Consider the following 19,776-nt stretch of genomic DNA (forward strand, 5'->3'; position numbering starts at 1 on the left):
GCTAGGATCTGCTTTGCCATCTCACTGCTGAGCCTCCTCTCTTCACTTCCTGCCTGCTAGGCTCTGTTTCTGCCCTCTCTCTGCTGAGCCTCTTTCCGTCACTTCCTGTCTGCTAGGCTCTGTTTCTGGTTTGCCCTCTCTCTTCTGAGCCTCTACCCTTCACTTTCTGTCTGCTAGGCTCTGTTTCAGGTTTACTCTCTCTGCTGAGCCTCCTCTCTTCACTTCCTGTCTGCTAGGCTCTGTTTCTGGTTTGCCCTCTCTCTGCTGAGCCTCTGTCCTTCACTTTCTGTCTGCTAGGCTCTGTTTCAGGTTTACCCTCTCTCTGCTGAGCCTCTACCCTTCACTTTCTGTCTGCTAGGCTCTGTTTCTGCCCTCTCTCTGCTGAGCCTCTTCTCTTCACTTTCTGTCTGCTAGGCTCTGTTTCTGGTTTGTCCTCTCTCTGCTGTGCCTCCTCTCTTCACTTCCTGTCTGCTAGGCTCTGTTTCTGGTTTGTCCTCTCTCTGCTGTGCCTCCTCTCTTCACTTCCTGTCTGCTAGGCTCTGTTTCTGGTTTCCTCTCTCTCTCTGCTGAGCCTCCTCTCTTCACTTCCTGTCTGCTAGGCTCTGTTTCTGGTTTGCCATCTCTCTGCTGAGCCTCTTCCCTTCACTTCCTGTCTGCTAGGCTCTGTTTCAGGTTTACCCTCTCTCTGCTGAGCCTCTACCCTTCACTTTCTGTCTGCTAGGCTCTGTTGCTGCCCTCCCTCTGCTGAGCCTCTACCCTCCACGTTCTGTCTGCTAGGCTCTGTTTCTGCCCTCTCTCTGCTGAGCCTCTTCCCTTCACTTCCTGTCTGCTAGGCTCTATTTCAGGTTTACCCTCTCTCTGCTGAGCCTCTACCCTTCACTTTCTGTCTGCTAGGCTCTGTTTCTGCCCTCTCTCTGCTGAGCCTCTTCCCTTCACTTCCTGTCTGCTAGGCTCTGTTTCTGGTTTACCCTCTCTCTGCTGAGCCTCTTCCCTTCACTTCCTGTCTGCTAGGCTCTGTTTCCGGTTTACCCTCTCTCTGCTGAGCCTCCTCTCATCACTTCCTGTCTGCTAGGCTCTGCTTCAGGTTTACCCTCTCTCTGCTGAGCCTCTACCCTTCACTTTCTGTCTGCTAGGCTCTGTTTCTGCCCTCCCTCGGCTGAGCCTCTACCCTTCACTTTCTGTCTGCTAGGCTCTGTTTCTGCCCTCTCTCTGCTGAGCCTCTACCCTTCACTTTCTGTCTGCTAGGCTCTGTTTCTGCCCTCTCTCTGCTGAGCCTCTACCCTTCACTTCCTGTCTGCTAGGCCCTCCTTCTGGTTTACCCTCTCTCTGCTGAGCCTCCTCTCTTCACTTCCTGTCTGCTAGGCTCTGTTTCTGGTTTGCCCTCTTTCTTCTGTGCCTCCTCTCTTCACTTCCTGTCTGCTAGGCTCTGTTTCTGGTTTCCTCTCTCTCTCTGCTGAGCCTCCTCTCTTCACTTCCTGTCTGCTAGGCTCTGTTTCTGGTTTGCCCTCTCTCTGCTGAGCCTCTTCCCTTCACTTCCTGTCTGCTAGGCTCTGTTTCAGGTTTACCCTCTCTCTGCTGAGCCTCTACCCTTCACTTTTTGTCTGCTAGGCTCTGTTGCTGCCCTCCCTCTGCTGAGCCTCTACCCTCCACGTTCTGTCTGCTAGGCTCTGTTTCTGCCCTCTTTCTGCTGAGCCTTTTCCCTTCACTTCCTGTCTGCTAGGCTCTGTTTCAGGTTTACCCTCTCTCTGCTGTGCCTCTACCCTTCACTTTCTGTCTGCTAGGCTCTGTTTCTGCCCTCTCTCTGCTGAGCCTCTTCCCTTCACTTCTTGTCTGCTAGGCTCTGTTTCCGGTTTACCCTCTCTCTTCTGAGCCTCCTCTCATCACTTCCTGTCTGCTAGGCTCTGTTTCTGCCCTCTCTCTGCTGAGCCTCTTCCCTTCACTTCCTGTCTGCTAGGCTCTGTTTCTGCCCTCCCTCGGCTGAGCCTCTACTCTTCACTTTCTGTCTGCTAGGCTCTGTTTCTGCCCTCTCTCTGCTGAGCCTCTACCCTTCACTTCCTGTCTGCTAGGCCCTCCTTCTGGTTTACCCTCTCTCTGCTGAGCCTCCTCTCTTCACTTCCTGTCTGCTAGGCTCTGTTTCTGGTTTACCCTCTCTCTGACGAGTCCTCTTTTCCACACAGGGGTCTTGTTCCTCCGGTGAAGCCATGTCGGTGATTGTGGCTCAGGCCAACTTCATCTTTGGAATACGGCCACGAGTGCTGAACAACATCTGCTTCTTTGATGAGCAAACAATCGTCTTTCCTTCTGGAAACAACTGCATCAAATACAACATTGATCAGAAATGGCAGAGATTCATTACAGGTAAGTTCTCATGCATGTGCCATGTAATGGGCAGAGCGAGGATCGGCAAACCTGATAGGTACAGCATTGATATGGATAACGTCCCATGACATCTGTGTGCCACCAGTACCTATGTACACATTCTGCCCTGGCCTCAATAAGTAATGACAGAGAGTGACCATCACTTACCCATGTAATAGTCATTATTATATCTAGGTAACATTCGCCTTCTGGCCCGATTGCCCTAGGACGGGCACACTCTGGGTTCAGTAACTCAGAGAGGCACAGCATGGATGAGGCAGCATCATACAGGCCCCATTGGTAGTGTAATGGGTCAGTAAGCCATCAACATACAAGAGTAATGTCACTGTCCTGACTGCAGCACTATCCCCTGTTACAGGAGGAGTGAGGGAAAGTAAGCCATCAACATACAAGAGTAATGTCACTGTCCTGACTGCAGTACTGTCCCCTGCTACAGGAGGAGTGAGGGTCAGTAAGCCATCAACATACAAGAGTAATGTCACTGTCCTGACTGCAGCACTATCCCCTGCTACAGGAGGAGTGAGGTCAGTAAACCAGACAGTCGCAGCATCGACACGGACAAGGCTCTCCGGGCTGCAGGACCGTGTGCCAGGCAGAGACAAGATCTATAAGCCAACACTATGCATGGGTTTCATTCCTCCTCTGGCCTCAGGGCGCCTTGTCCAGCTCAGTGCGGTACGGGTAACTTCCTACTCCCGGCCTCAATGCCCTTTGGCAGTCATAGCATGGGTAACCTACCTCTCCTGGCCCTCATGACCTTTGACTGACTGAGTGAAGGTCAGTAACCCAAGGATAGGGACAGCATTGTAAAAACACTGCTAAAGTTTGCCTACTGAACCTACCACCACGTGACAGGCAAGGTGTGTGGATATGTGACCCAGAGCCAGTTACAGCATTGTGTACAAACAACCTCCTCCCCCTCCTGACCTCAATACTCTGACAGGTACCGTCAAAAGATCGGGTCAAGTACCACAGGCGTAAGTGCAGCATGATACATGTATCAGTAACATCCTTCCCCTGACCCCAGTACCACGTGACAGACAGGGTCTGGGGGTCAGTAGCACAGTGGTATGTACAGCATCATAGATATATCAGTAACATCCTTCTCCTGACCCCAGGTCCACGTGACGAGCAGGGTCTGGGGGTCAGTAGCCCAGTGATGCATACAGCAGCATACATATATCAGTAACATCCTTCTCCTGACCCCAGTACGACGTGACAGGCAGGGGCTGGGGGTCAGTAGCACAGTAGTATGTACAGCATCATACATATATCAGTAACATCCTTCTTCTGATGCCAGTACCGAATTACAGGCAGGGGCTGGGGGTCAGTAGCACAGTGATGCATACAACATCATACATATATCAGTAACATCCTCCTCCTGACCCCAGTTCCACATGACGAGCAGGGTCAGGGGGTCAGTAGCACAGTGGTATGTACAGCATCATATATGTATCAGTAACATCCTTCTCCTGACCCCAGTACCACGTGACAGGCGGGGTCTAGGGTCAGTAGCACAGTGATCTATACAGCATCATGCACATATCAGTAGCATTCTTCTTGCAGTAACATTCCCCTCCTGCCCCTGGTACTGTGATAGGGAGAGTCTGTTGACCAGTAGCACAGGGAGAGATTTGTGCATCTTATATAGGTAACACCTGTCTCCTGATCCCAGTACCATGCAACACACAGAGCCTGTGGATCAGCACCACAGGGATAACTACAGCATCATATGTGGGTAACGTCCTTCTTTGGCTCCGGTTGAATGTGGCAGGCAAAGTCTAGGAATCAGTAGCACAGGAATATGTCAATCATACAAAGGTCATATCCTTCTGCTGATCCCAGTACCACGTGACAGTGAGATCTAGGGATCATTACCCTAGAGATACGTACAGCATCAGATATAAGTAACATCCTTCTTTTGAACCCAGCTGAATGTGACAGGCAGTATCTGGGGACATTGTACTGACATGAGTGAGTTCTTAAATGGAGTTCTACATGTGACAAGTGGCTATTGTTGTCGTCATTTTCTGGTCCAAAGTCCTTAACTTGATGAGAGATAATATTTTGAAGCAAGTCAATCTGTACCAGACAGCAAGACTGGAGATCTAGTCTTACAGGGTACTAACGTGTTCTCTATCACTCAATTTGTGATGGTTGGTGGTGTACACTCACCCATACTGTCGGGTATGGGGCCTCATACATTTGCTTTGGTGTTTAAACATCGTTGCTTATATAGGTTCTTATCTCCCGTTACAGGGTCCGAGAAAAGCCAGGGGATGCAGGCTCTGGCCATCAGCCCGAATCGTCGGTACCTGGCCATCTCTGAAAGGGTCCTGGATAAGCCCACCATCACGATTTATGAGCTGGCTTCGGTGCCCAGCAAGAGACGCAAACAGCTTACTATGTCTGACTTCCCAGTTCATGACTTTGTCAGCATGGCTTTCTCTCCAGACACCAAGTACTTGGCAGTACAGTGCGGAGAACCCGACTGGAACATCATTTACTGGATGTGGGAGAAGCAGAAAGTGATGGCTGTTGTAAAAGTAGATTATCAAAACAACTCTGCATACCAGGTACTACTAATGTAACTTGATTCCTTGTTTGTGTTCCTGGTGCTCCATGTTGTGGTGTAAGGAGAAGAGATTCTTGTTGTGTGCATGTTAAGAAGTCAAGCCTTGGTAAGTTGTAACTTTAAGTTTATTCTTTGTGACAGCAGGCCATGACCGCTCCCATCTCGCTCAGTCTTTCCAGCCCTTGTAACCGCCTTCCTCAGAATCCTCCCCCTCCTACATTCCAACATGCATCATAATCCTTAATGCACGAGCTGTCTACTGCACATAAATATTACACAATCCAACACATCTTCCCCCGTATATTTGAACACAACAAAAATACCAAAGAAATTTGGAATTTATATAACTTAACTTAGCAACACAGTTATGACACTTCTACATTCTACATGTCCGATCAACATTTATTAAACATTACTTCATAATGTAATCTTTAAACTTTCCCGGCAATCTGATGACTCTAGTGGACAATTTGCATTTAACTAGGTTGTTCCCTCCCACCGTTGTATTTTTGTCTCTCCCAGAACCCTCAGTTCTGGATATAGACATTTTTTCTTTATTCCACCATTTTCCATCTTCCAGTTTTATGACACTGTCTTTCACCTTCACAATTTTCTTCCTTTCTGAAAATTTCAACTGTCCCTTTGGAATAAATCTCGGACATTTCACTCTCACCTCATCCCCTACCTTTAATTTGAATCTCCGGTTTCCCATCATGTGATGAGCTGGAACATATTTCTTTTGTGCACACTCCCTCTTCCTCATTACATCTTTAGTCTTCTTCTCAAACTCACCCACCCATTCTCTTGTTAACTTGGAAGTGGGAATTTGACCACGCAGTTATATAAAAGGTGATACCTGTGTGCCAGCATTGTTTGTTGTACGCACAGTGCATAACAGTTTTTGAATCTCTGATCTACAATTTAAACCACTTACTTTGGACAATTGTACATTTTCTTTTATGACTCTATCCGACTTCTCCCTAAGACGATTACTTCTAGGATGGTACAAAGAAGTCTTGGTATGTTTTATGCCCAAGAAAATTTAAAATTTCTCAAATTGTTCAGAGGTAAATTGACTGGTATTGTCTGTCAGAATCTCATCAGGAATACCCTCTCTCGCAAAAACATGTTCCAACCATTTTATTATATTGCTAGTATTTGGCATCTTCAGAAACTTTACTTTAGGCCAACGACTGTAATAATCTATAAGAACTATCCCATATTCTCGAGTATCACCCGCAATATTCAGAGGTCCTATGATATCAATTGCTAGTTTACCCCCTGCCTTCTCAGGAACCTTGACAGCTTCTACAGTACTCAGAATGGTTACCAGAGATTTGTCCCTAATGGCGCAATTCATGCACTCTCTAACATAGTACTCTACACTTTTATGTACACCAGGCCACCAGAAATTTTCCCTAATCCTTCTGTTCATGACACGCATGCCAATGTGACCTTCATGGGCCAAGTTCAACACCTTACTTCTCATACCTTAAGGTACCACTAAGGATTTAGAACAGTACAGCAAATTGTTCACTGTAGACAACTCATCAAAAACATGCTTGTACTTACTTCCATATTCCTCTCCAAAATTCCATTTGGACCACCCAAGCGATACACCTTGCATAACTATTTTAGGATCTTGATCAGCTTCACACTTATCTCTCCATTCTTGTTCTGATATGGTCTCTTCTAAATGATCCCCTTTAGAACATACAGCAACATCACCATCATCACTGTCACCATCTTCTCTGTTATTCCCCTTACCTTCACTAGAATCATCACTTGTCAGTCTAGATAAGCAATATGCTAACATTTTTCTTCCCTGGAATATATTCAACTTTAAAGTTATGTTCACAATGCTTATATTGCCTCATGGCAATTCTAGGTGTAGCTTTTTCAGCACCGCTTGTTCCGAACAGTTATACTAAAGGTTTATGATCCGTCCTCACAGTAAATCGTGTGCCCCATACATATTGTTTGAAATGTGTTATGCCCCACCAACAGGCTAACGGTTCCCATTCATTACAGAATAAGTAGCCTCTGCCCCCCTCAAACGCCTTGAAGCAAACACCACTACCTCCTCTTTCCCTTCTCTTTCCTGCATCAACACCAGACCTACCCCTTTCTGACTAGCATAAGCCATAATTATGGTGTGATCCTTGGTATCAAAAGGTTTCAATAAAACAGCATGAGCTATTTCCTTCTTAATACTTTTAAATTCCTTATTACAGCTCTCATCCCACACAAATCTGGAATTTTTCTTTAATAGATTCCTCATATTGAGAGTTTTCTCTGAAAAATTAAGTACAAATCTCGAGCAAAACTCGATTAAACCCATAAAGGGCCTTACCTGATCTTTACTTTCAGGACAACAAAGTCTTCTATGGCCCTCACTAGACCGATTTTATGTTTAATACCCACTTCAGATAGTTCGAATCCTAAATAATTTATAGATGTCTCACCTATACTGCATTTTTTTGGACTGGGAGATATACCTTTTTCCTTCAATAGGACCAGTACAGGACCCAATCTCTCTTCATGCTCACTGGTATCTTTACCATATATTAAAATATCATCCTGAAAAGTTCTCGCACCCTGCATACCTTTAAACGCGCTTTCAAATGTTCTTTGGTAAACCGATTAAGCCAATGCCGACCCGAAGGGCATGTGCTTATACTGGAATAACCCTTCAGGAGTATTGAATGCCATGTAAGGCCATGGCCTGGGGCGAAGATTAATCTGATGATATACTGACGTCATATCTAATAAAGTAAATATTTTGCCACCTTTGATAGAAGACAACAGTTATGTTGGGTAAAGGATATTGATCTAACCATATCTGCTCATTCAGGTCTCGCAAGTCCACACACATCCTTATGGATCCATTGGCTTTCCGAGCTAACACAACTGGTGCGATCCAGTCTTACAATTCAATAGGCTCAATGACATCATTTTTGCACAGCTTGCCCAATTCTTCTTTAAGAGCTTCCCTAAAAGTATTACTTTCGTACTTTATGTACCTTCGGTTCAGCATTCTCTCTTACTTTTATTTTGTGTACAAATCCCTTGAACAAACCCAATTTATTATTAAATATTTCTGGATATTGCTCTTCCCATTTATCAGGTTTAATGGTTGACACTTGTACTCCTGTTTCAGTATGACCTGTTCTGGATTGTTTGGATCTAACAATACTCCTAGGTTCCCTTGGTCATACTATCCTAGAAGACATGCCTCATCCTTGGCTACATATACAGTTCCTCGTGTCACATTACTTTTGAACATCAATTCAGCATCAAATTCACCTAAAACCCCAATAGGCTTTCCTCCATATCCCACTGGTTGTATTTTGGAATGTCTTAATGCAGATCCTTGGTTTTTAAATAACTCGTTCCATTTTGTCTCACTCAATAGAGTGAATGGAGATCCTGAATATGCTATAACTCTCACTTTTATCCCATTTATTACTACTTGGCAAATGGTCTTTTTGATCCTTGTGCTGTCATCTCATATATTGGTGACTCAGCTTTGCTAATGACACATATTTCATCTTCCTCACTAGATGGCGGTTCGTTCAGATCCATACCATTCACTTTGTTCGAATTTGGTTTGCCAGATGACTTACACACCCTAGCAAAGTATCCCTTAAAAAAATAACATTTAGCACATGTTTTATCAATGACAGGACGTATTTTAGCATTACCTAAATGTGAAATACTACCACATCTGTAACACACCATCGGTCTGCTTAAATATAATCTTTCTAATTTACCACTCATATTCTGACTTTGTTGGCCTTCTTTCTTTATAAACTTCTTATTTTAATTCTTAACAGCTAGTACACCCTGTGGTTGAGGTTGTGATTTGCCATTTGTTCCATGTAAGATGTAGTACTTTCAATCTTTGTGGCCACTTCTAATGCCTTTTGTAGGTTTAAATTGCGTGTAGATAATAAAGCTTCTTGCACGTTCTTATTACTGGTCTTCTCTACTAATTGGTCTCCTATCATTTCTTCTTCAAAATCTTGTACTCACAGGAAACGGCTAACATTCTTAGTGCACCTACATAACGTGATGCAGATTCACCATTTACTTGCACCTTTCTATGGAATTTATATCTTTCTAAAGTGAATTTTTTAAATTTTTTAAATCTGATATCTAAAGATTTTATTGCTGTCTCATATTCATCTTCAATTCCATCTCCTTCACATTCTATTACTAATAACGATTCTTTGGGTGTATGTTTAAGTATTTTCCGTCCCTCTGTACCCAAACAATGTCTTAATATTGCAAATTTCCTTTTGCGTGTGAAATTGTCTCCTTCTAGTGCATCCAATACACTTCAAATGCTTCCTTCCACTGTTCCCAGTCCGAATCAGGTGATGATGGATTGGGAACAAAAGCAGAAGGTGGCATGATAGATTGTTGCATTGTGCTGAAAATTACAGTGCTAGAAACTAAAACGGATGAACTGGAGAAGTTGTTGTATAATAAAGTATATCCTAAAATGGCCAAATCCTATTGCGATATATAGCTATTGTTATTCTCTCTGGGCTACCCCTCCTTGACCATATTTCTCTTACTTTGCCAGCCCTACACTGCCTTTCTACTGACCAGAGTCTACGTTAAAGCCATAAGGACAAGTTGGTGATGCCCACAGGTGGACAAGAACTACTACTATTATGCCAAGCACAGCATGTTACTAGAGATAGGCAATGAGCATCAGCCCATAAATGTCCACAAGTTACCAAGAAGTTCAAGAATATATAAGGGCCTGCATTTTAGCAGAGTGGACACAATATCTACACGCTCCTATTACACTCTCATAGAACCTCAGACAGACACACACCCTTCCCCCCAATGAAGACTTTTTCATGCTTACCTTTTGCTGGCTGCCTTCCCTTTCTATCACATTGCTGACTCCATGCAGCTGCTTTCTAATCAGTGCTCCCTAGAGGAGGTAGGGGTGGATACAAACTTCATGAGTGGTTTGCAGGAGTGATAAGATTTAATGCTGGGTGTGGAAAACACACACAGGTGGCTGGGGAGAAGAGGCCTGTGAATGTTCACGAGAGGGAGCTGTAGAAGCCATTGGGCAGTCATGGACACTTCCTTGAGTTGAGAGTGGATTGATGGAATTGCCTAGGGCAGACTGTGTTGTGGGTAAGAGAGAGTGCCAGAACAGGCACGTAGGAGTGTATGAGTGAGGAAGGGGAAACTCAAGACTGGTACTGGCAATAATGCCTTAGCAAATGGGGAGGAAGATCTGGTGGGCTGGGCAGAACTGCAAGCCATCGGATACCAGGATGGACTGGTTCAGTAGAGCCTCCAGTGTAGGTATTCTCTTCACTTTGATAGCTTGCATATGTCCACTGCATGTGTATTGTACTGTATTGGCAGTAATGTAGTGCCTTGTGCACATGAAAAGGTGCTAAAATGCTTTTGCAGATTGGTTGCACCCTGTTCCATGGGGTATGGATTTGAAATGTGTCTGTCATGTGGTCTCTGTGAGTAATGTTTCAATGGCATGAGTGCTAACCAGAGTTGTGTTTTAATCTGTTTTTCCCTGCACCTGACATGGAATTGAAGTGAAAATTGGATGCTTAAGCACTGAAGACCAGAGTGTGGATGGATAGTGAGTAAGAATGCTGCATAGCCTTCAATGGCAGTTTTAAGCAGCACCCATGCCTGTGTTAAAGGAACAGTGCAAGAATAGACGCATCCAGATTCCTGTCTTTGAAGTGGTCTGTCTGATGTAGTTTGACCTCTTGCCTGAGTTGTAGGAGAAGCCCAAAGGTCTATGGTGCTGACATTGGGAGGTACCTGTTTCTATAGACTTTAAAACATTTTTGGTGGACTCCTCATCGTAGGAAGAGAGGAGAAGCCCTAGGAAAGGACCATGTTCATCCAGCTGAAGTCCATTCAGTGGGGATCAGGAGCAGCAGATGAGCATCCCATGTGAAGGGTTATATGCAACCAACCATTGTGTGTGCTCAAAGGAGCTGCAGTGAAACTACCCATAAGAATGAGCATTGTGACAGCTGTATTCTATGGTATGGGGGCTTGCTCAGGAGATGCAGAGAAGCCACCTTTAGTAGTAGCTATTTACAACCATGTTCTATACCCCCACAAGAGATGATCAACCCACAGTGATCCACTGCCTGGAACCAGCATATGATAAATGCCCTTTAGAGTTTGCCCAGTGTGGTATTGGAGCAACCTTCTGGCCTGCATTGGATACGGACACCCACTGCTGATATTGAAATGGCACAGGCCTTCTAGAGTCCACCTTGGAGTGACAGAGGAGCCAGCCACATGCATGCCCTGGATAGAGGCAGCATATGGCAAATGTATGTGCAGAATGACATAGGAGCAACCTACATGTATTCAGTGAGCACAACGTAAACCCTAGAATCAGTGTTAGCCTATCAGAGCATCGGGGCACATTCCATGAATGAGGTAGGGACTCCTTTTGAGAAAAATCTTCCTCTTATGCAAACCTCTCTAGTTGCATTCTGTGTTGAATTGGAATGTGAGTGATTGAGACATATGCTGCAGAAGGTCTCAGAACAACAATTACCACCTTTTCTTGCAACTTGCTGCTGCTGTTACCAGACACAAGTGAAAAGAAGCCTCCACTCCCACTTCACATACCCAGAGAATGTCTGAATCTGGCTGACTGCTTGAGTGCAGTGCACTCTTCATGAGATGTGCACATATGCTGCAATGCTCCACAAAGTCTGCACTGTCAGCCCACCTAGAGTGAAGTAACTGATTTGCAAGAAAACAGCATTTTTACCTGCAGGAATGTAGTCTCCAGTGTGCACTTGCTAGAAATAAGCCATATAATAAAATGCTTTATTCACAACTCATACTTCTCTGAGCCCTCTTGAAGCAAAGACCGATCCCCCCAAATGTAAAATAAATGCCTGTTGCATTGCACCTAATCTGATCACCGGACAATTCCAAGGTCACTTATCAAGTCTTCTCACTGCACAAAGAACTGGAGGCAAAATTTGTGAATGGATCCGGGCAGGATAAATTGCGGTTGTAGGGGCACAGCCTGCACAAGGATCTACTTGTAATGCATGTGAAGGGTTGTGATATATACCAGAAAATCTCAAAGATTCCCCCAGGGACTCTGAAGCAGTAGAGAAAAAGAAGAAAAGGATGAAGGAAACCTCTTCTCATGCTCTCTCTGAAAACAAGGCAATTCTCAAAAAGAATTCCCCCCCAACGTAGAGACCTAGGAACAAAGGACAAGGTGAAAAAATGTATTGACGTCATCATTCCTGACTTTGCTCAAGATCACTGTTGAGACTTAAGACGTTGAAGTCGAAGACTTTGTTGCCTGCTTTGCTCACTGTCTAAGTTGGGTTCAGCACCATCGACTCACCACTGCTGTAAAGACTGAGAGCCTCAATCCTCCAAAGATGTGGCACCATCAGCAGATCGCCAAGGGGATGTCAACAAGATCACTGTCACCATAGAAGACTCAACAATCAACATTGACAAAGCCATCATCATCACTTGCCTCTAAGAGGAAACACCATCCTCCATTTAGGAAATCTTGACAATCTTGACTTCGGCTTTCGATAGTGAAGAAACCATGTCGAACAAGATCACCCCTTGCATCCTTGTCAAGCAAGGCCCGAATGAATATGTCACCATCCTGTCAATATCCATGATGATATCTGGCTCTCTGTCTTCTCCTTTTTCAATTGCCTCACCAAAGTCTCTCCATTCACGCCACCTGGTGAGGCTCACACTCCAGGGTTCTCTACATCTTCCCCATCTCCAACACCCAAAAAAAAAGAATAACAATGGAGAGCGTCTCTAGACTGGCTCAGGCCTCCGAATTCACATCTTCTGCCGCTAGGAACCTTATCATTGCCTCTGAAAATACTATTCAAGAACCTCTGTAACTTTGCATTTGTCTCTTCCCACCAACGACGAAGAATCTGAAAAAAACATGAACTCCATCCACTCAGGCTCCCCCACAGACCCCTGCCCCCACCACATTTTCAACAAGGCCAGCCAAATCATTGCTCCCCAGCTCCGCGCCGTCATCAACTGCTCATTCGACACCGCAACCTTCCCAGCCGTCGAAGTCAACGCACTCATCAAAAAACCCAAAGCAGACCCCGAAGACATCACGAACAACCGTCCTATCTCTCGTCTCCCCTTCCCCGCAAAGGTCGCTGAGAAGATAGTCAACCCTTGCTCGTAAACCTTTATCCTTGCTTAATAGCCTTTCTGTACTGGGAAGGGTTATCCCTTTAATGGGGGAGGCAGGTATACCCCTATACCTAAAACTGGGAACGATCCCAATCTGTGCTCATTGTTTGGACCAATAGCACTCATGAACACCGATTCTAGACTGTTTACCATATACCTGCCACAAAGATTGGAAACTATCTTCTTCACCTGAATGAAAAGATCTAGAAGTAGAAGTTGATCCTTATGATTTTTGTCTCTTTAGGAGATGTAAAAGCCTTTGATGGGTTTCTTGGTATTTTCTCACTAAGGTAATTCACAAGGTTCATCTCCACGTACTTTGCTAACTACTACAGCTCTACTCCTGGGATAGACTTGAACGGACATGAATCTCAACCCTTCCATCATTCCAGGGGGACGTGGTAGGAATGTCCTTTTTCACTCTTCTTATTTGGCCTCAGCATAGAGCTACTTGCAACTTGAATTTGAAAGGTGCCCAACATTAAGGGAATTTGTTTTGGTTGGGCTATCCATAAAATCAAACTGTTTGCGGATGTTGTCCTGTGAAGTCTTTCCCCACCTGAAATATCACTTACAATTCTAATGTCACTATTGTAGAGCATTGAAAAGTGGCAGGTGTTAAAGTTAACTTTAACAAGACCATTCTCAACGTATCCCTAAGTCAGTCAGTGGTGGACAAGCTGGAAAAGCTGACACCCTTCTGTTGGGGAAACTACTCAATCTACCTAGGTATTCATGTCACTCTGAAAGTGACTGGTTTGGAACATACTACCCGAAGCTCTTGAAAATACTGCATAGTGACCTGAGGTAATGCCCCAGCTTAGACAAATCAGTGTCATCAAAATTAATGTTTTACCAAGACTACTCTATTTATTTCAGCCATTCCAGAGGCCATTGAATCAAAACTAGTCATAGAACACAAGGATCTTCTCACCCACTTGATTTATCTGGACATGCTCCCACGAATGGTGTATATAGTTCCCAAGAGGCCACACCTGCTAGAAAGAAGCTCATGTGAGGATAATGGTAGGCTAGTCTCTCCAGGAAACTAACAATGGTTGGCTCCTTATGGAACGATTGTTATTGGAAGGTACACTGTAGGTCCACCTTTGAAACCTAGGGCAGACTATTCCCTAAATATATATCTTAGCACTCCTACAAGCACAGTACTAAAAATCTAAGACATACAACAAAACAACATGGTCTCCCTATCTTTCCCTTCCAGTATGCTCCTACCCTGCAATTACAGCCTTCTATCTGGCATTTAAACCAGGTGCATTTGAGAGTTGGCGATTCTGCTACAGGCTCAAAAAATACAATGTCAAGTACCTATGGCATTTTGACTGAGATACTTCATAAAAATGGATGTCCCTATACAGAACAATGGTCATGCAAAGTAGGACAGATAACACTGAAACTACATGTGGTTTTCCCTGGCAAGATTTAGCTAAAATCCACTAGTGTACACGGAAGGGAAGCCCAGTATAAAGTGAGTTTTGATTGTTATATGGATCTGACTAAGTCATACTGATTTAATCCAATAAGTGACCCAGTGTGCTGGAGGAGATGTGGTCTCCTGTGAGACTTTAGGCACATTTGGTGTCAATGCCTGACTTAAAACCTATTGGGCGGAAATTCTAGCAGTAAAGAAAACCCTATCCTTCTACCAAGTGATAGAGGGTTCGTGCTACTGAACCTTCACTCTTCATTTCTCAAACAAAAACAATCAAATGGATCCACCTAGGTGCTGCTAAACCAATAATAGCCTCCATTTGGGAGCAGCCGCCTATGATACAGAGGCATCAACGGCATAAAAGGCGCACCAAGTTTGGAAAAAAATCAGGACTAGCATTCCTTTCAACTGGTCTGACATTCGCATTCTGTCCCTTCCCTAAACTTAAAGCAGTGAGTGCATTCTGTTATTGAGATAGCAACAGAGAGATGAGGACAAGTGGGGATATATCTACTGATCATTGCTATATAATGTGAATCACAGTTGAATTGATAATGACTACTTTGTAAGGTTCAACTAGCTAATTTAAAAAAAAAAAAAAAACATTATTTTTGGTTTTCACGCAGAAGAGGAGTGTAGGAAAGTACCATCTTGCCTGGCATGTTACCCCCATTTTTACTTGTGTGTCAGTTTGTTTTTGCCTGTCTCACTGGGATCCTGCTAGCCAGGGCCCCGGTACTCATAGTTTGTGGCCTAAATGTGTTCCCTGTGTGGTGGCTAACTGTGTCACTGAGACTCTGCTAACCAGAATCTCAGTGCTTATGCTCTCTCTGCTTCTAAAATTTTCACTGCAGGCTAGTGACTATTTTTACCAATTCTGATTGGCACACTCAAACACCCTTATAATTTCCTAGTATATGGTACCTACGTACCCAGGATATTGGGGTTCCAGGAGATCCCTATGGGCTGCAGCATTTCTTTTGCCACCCATAGGGAGTTCAGGCAATTCTTACACAGGACTGCCACTACAGCCTGAGTGAAATAACGTCCACGTTATTTCACAGCCATTTTACACTGCACTTAAGTAACTTATAAGTCACCCATATGTCTAACCCTCACTTGCTGAAGGTTAGGTGCAAAGTTACTAAGTCTGAGAGCACCCTAGCACTAGCCAAGGTGCCCCCACATTGTTCAGGGCAATTTCCCCGGACTTTGTGAGTGCGGGGACACCATTACACGTGTGCACTACATATAGGTCAATATGTAGCTTCATAATGGTAACTCCGAATATGGCCATGTAACATGTCTAAGATCATGGAATTGTCCCCCCACACCAAATCTGGTATTGGGGTGCCAATCCCATGCATCCCCGGGGCTCCAGCATGGACCCCTGGTACTGCCAAACTAGCTCTCTGGGGTTTTCTCTGCAGCTACTGCTGCTGCCAACCCACAGACAGGCTTCGGCCCTCCTGGGGTCTGGGCAGCCCAGTCCCAGGAAGGCAGAACAAAGGATTTCCTCTGAGAGAGGGTGTTACACCCTCTCCCTTTGGAAATAGGTGTTAAGGGCTGGGGAGGAGTAGCCTCCCCCAGCCTCTGGAAATGTTTTGAAGGGCACAGATGGTGCCCTCCTTGCATAAGCCAGTCTACACCGGTTCAGGGACCCCCCCAGCCCCTGCTCTAGCACGAAACTGGACAAAGGAAAGGGGAGTGACCACTCCCCTGTCCATCACCACCCAAGTGGTGGTGCCCAGAGCTCCTCCAGTGTGTCCCAGACCTCTGCCATCTTGAATGCAGAGGTGTGAGGGCACAATGGAGGCCTCTGAGTGGCCAGTGCCAGCAGGTGACGTCAGAGACCCCTCCTGATAGGTGCTTACCTGGTTAGGTGGCCAATCCTCCTCTGAGGGCTATTTAGGGTCTCGCCTGTGGGTTTCTCATCAGATAACGAATACAAGAGCTCACCAGAGTTCCTCTGCATCTCTCTCTTCAACTTCTGCCAAGGATTGACTGACTGCTCCAGTACGCCTGCAAAACCGCAACAAAGTAGCAAGACGACTACCAGCAACATTGTAGCGCCTAATCCTGCCGGCTTTCTCGACTGTTTCTTGGTAGAGCATGCTCTGAGGGCTGTCTGCCTTCACCATGCACTGGAAGCCAGGAAGAAAACTCCTGTGGGTCAACGGAATCTTCCCCCTGCTAACGCAAGCACCTAACTTCTGCATCACCGGTCCTCTGGGTCCCCTCTCATCTTTACGAGCGTGGTCCCTGGAACACAGGAGCTTGATCCAAGGGACCCCGACAGTCCAGTGGTCCTTCTTTCCAAATTTGGTGGAGGTAAGTCCTTGCCTCCCCACGCCAGACAGTAATCCTGTGTACTGCGTGATCTGCAGCTGCTAGGGCTTCTGTGCACTTTTGCAAGGAATCCTTGTGCACAGCATAGCCCAGGTCCCCAGCACTCCGTCCTGCATTGCTCAACTTGCTGAGGTGACCACCGGCTTCATGGGACCCTCCTTTGTAGTGTTGAGACGACCGCCGTGCTCAGATTTCATGAACGCCTGTTCAAGTGCTTCTGTGGGTGCTGCCTGCTTCTGCGTGGGCTCTCTGTCCTGCTGAGCACCCCCTCTGTCTCCTCCTCCAAGGGGCGACCTCCTGGTCCTTCCTGGGCCCGGGCAGCACCCATTTTCTACAACCGCGGCCTTTGCAGCTAGCAAGGCTTGTTTGCAGTCTTTCTGCGTGAAAACAACTCTGCATCCTCCAGCACGCCGTGGGGCATCTTCTATGCAAAGGAGAAGTTCCTGGCACCCTCTGTTGTTGCAGAATCTTCAGCTTCTTCCACCCGGAGGCAGCCATTTTGCACCTTCATCCGGGTTTAGTGGGCTCCTGCCCCCCCCCGGACACTTGTGTGACTCTTGGACTTGGTCCCCTTCCTTTACAGGTCCTCAGTCCAGGAATCCGTCTTCAGTGCTTTGCAGTCAGTTGTTGTCTTTGCAGAATCTCCTGGGGATGTAGGGTAACTTTACTTCTACTTTTCAGGGTCTTGGGGTGGGGTATCTTGGACACCCTTAGTTTTTTCTTACACTCCCAGCGACCCTCTACACACTACACTAGGCCTGGCATCCATTCGTGGTTCGCATTCCACTTTTAGAGTATATGGTTTGTGTTGCCCCTAGGCCTATTGCATCCTATTGTATACTACAGTGTTTGCACTACTTTTCTAACTGTTTACTTACCTGATTTTGGTTTGTGTGTATATTTTGTGTATTTTACTTACCTCCTAAAGGAGTATATCCTCTGTGATATTTTTGGCACATTGTCACTAAAATAAAGTACCTTTATTTTGAGTAACTCTGAGTATTGTGATTCTTATGATATAGTGCTATATGATATAATTGGTATAGTAGGAGCTTTGCATGTCTCCTAGTTCAGCCTACACTGCTCTGCTATAGCTACCTCTATCAGCCTAATCTGCTAGAACACTACTGATCTACTAATAAGGGATAACTGGACCTGGCACAAGGTGTAAGTACCATCAGGTACCCACTTTAAGCCAAGCCAGCCTCCTACAAGGAGGGCTTGGGTTTTTCTTCTGGTTTTGTCTTTTCAGGTTATGAGATGCCGGTGGCAGTGAACATTCTTTAACACATGATATTGTGAATGTTGTCCATCAAGTATCTAAGAAAATATTTAAAAACAGATTGGTTTAAAAAAAAGCCTTGGTGCGGACTGAAGGAACGGCTGAGGAAAAAGGCCCCAATTTTCAAAGCTACCAGCTGGTAGGCCAAGTAGTGGATGCCACCTCCAATTAGGACTTTGGTTTTCTTAAACTTAGGGGCCTCCTTTAGAATTTTTAGGGTTCTGAAAATCCTCCATGTTAGAAATGGGGTCTCTAAATGGCAGTCAGTTTACACCCTTTCCAAGTACGGTTCCTCACTCTAGTCAGGGTAAGGAAGTCACACACCTAAGATAACCCCTGCACAGCACCTTGGTAGCTAAGCAAGCACACACACACACACACACACTCACACACACACTCACACACACACACTCACACTCACACTCACACACACTCACACACACACTCACACACACTCACACACACTCACACACACTCTAACAGAGTGAAAACACCACAAAAGGACTCCACACCAGTTTGGGAAAATAGCCAATATCTATCTAAGTTAAACAAGACCAAAACAACAAAAATCCAACAAACACAAGTAGAGCTATCACTTTTTAAATATTTGAAAGAGTCTTAATCCTGAAGAATCAATGGCTGTATCCTAATAACACACATTACCTTGTATGCATCAAAAACAAAAATGATGCGGGCTGCAAAGGAGGTGGTGCATTGAAAAAGCAATGAATGCGTTGATTATTTTCTTGACAGGCGGTGCAGGGATTCTTTTTCCGCCGGGTTGGCGATGCATCGATTTCTTACTGCTGTGCAGCGTTGATGAGGAAAATAACACCCAGGGGTGATGCGTGGAAAATCCAGGTGCATGTCGTAGCCCTATTCAAGTGCAGGCGTCCGCTCCTCCCACCACTGTAGCCCAGGAAGACCCATTAGGATATTCAGAACACAACTCAGCTCCCATTGTGTGATTGTCTAGAGTGAATTCACAAACATCCCAACTGTCAGTCTGACCAGACGTGTGTAGTCAGCAGCCAGGCAGAGGCACAGAATAGTAAAGTAAGAAAATGCCCACTTTCTAAAAGTGATATTTTCAAACTTACAATCTAAAAACTAACTTCACCTAAAGATGTATTTTTAAATTGTGAGTTCAGAGACCCCAAACTCAAATCTCTATCTGCTCCCAATGGGAAACTGAACTTAAAAGACATTTCAAGGCAATGCCCATGTTACCCTGTCGGAGAGATAGGCCTTGCAATAGTGAAAACTGAATTTAATAGTATTTCACTATCAGGACATGTAAAACACACTGATATATGCCCTACCCTTTTAAATACTCTGCACCCTGCCCAGGAGGCTGCCTTGGCCAAGCTTAGGGGTAATAAAAGGGAAGGTTTGGGCCTGGCAAGTGTGTGTACACTTGCCAGGTCAAACTGGCAGTACAAAACTGCACACACAGACACTGCAGTGACAGGTTTGAGACATTTTTACAGGACTACTCGT

The 19,776-nt window shown here is 45.2% G+C and overlaps 1 protein-coding gene across 1 annotated transcript in view; it reads left to right on the top strand.

Moving 5' to 3' along the window:
* Positions 1 to 19,776, top strand: part of CFAP57 (cilia and flagella associated protein 57) — a 178,020-nt gene that overhangs the window by 13,070 nt on the left and 145,174 nt on the right. Inside the window, exons 3-4 of the mRNA XM_069227784.1 lie at positions 2,178 to 2,358; positions 4,639 to 4,955. Of these exons, the coding sequence (XP_069083885.1) occupies positions 2,178 to 2,358; positions 4,639 to 4,955 (498 nt within the window). The remainder of the gene's footprint in view (positions 1 to 2,177; positions 2,359 to 4,638; positions 4,956 to 19,776) is intronic.

Source organism: Pleurodeles waltl, chromosome 4_1 (assembly GCF_031143425.1).
Source record: "Pleurodeles waltl isolate 20211129_DDA chromosome 4_1, aPleWal1.hap1.20221129, whole genome shotgun sequence".
NCBI lineage: Eukaryota > Metazoa > Chordata > Amphibia > Caudata > Salamandridae > Pleurodeles > Pleurodeles waltl.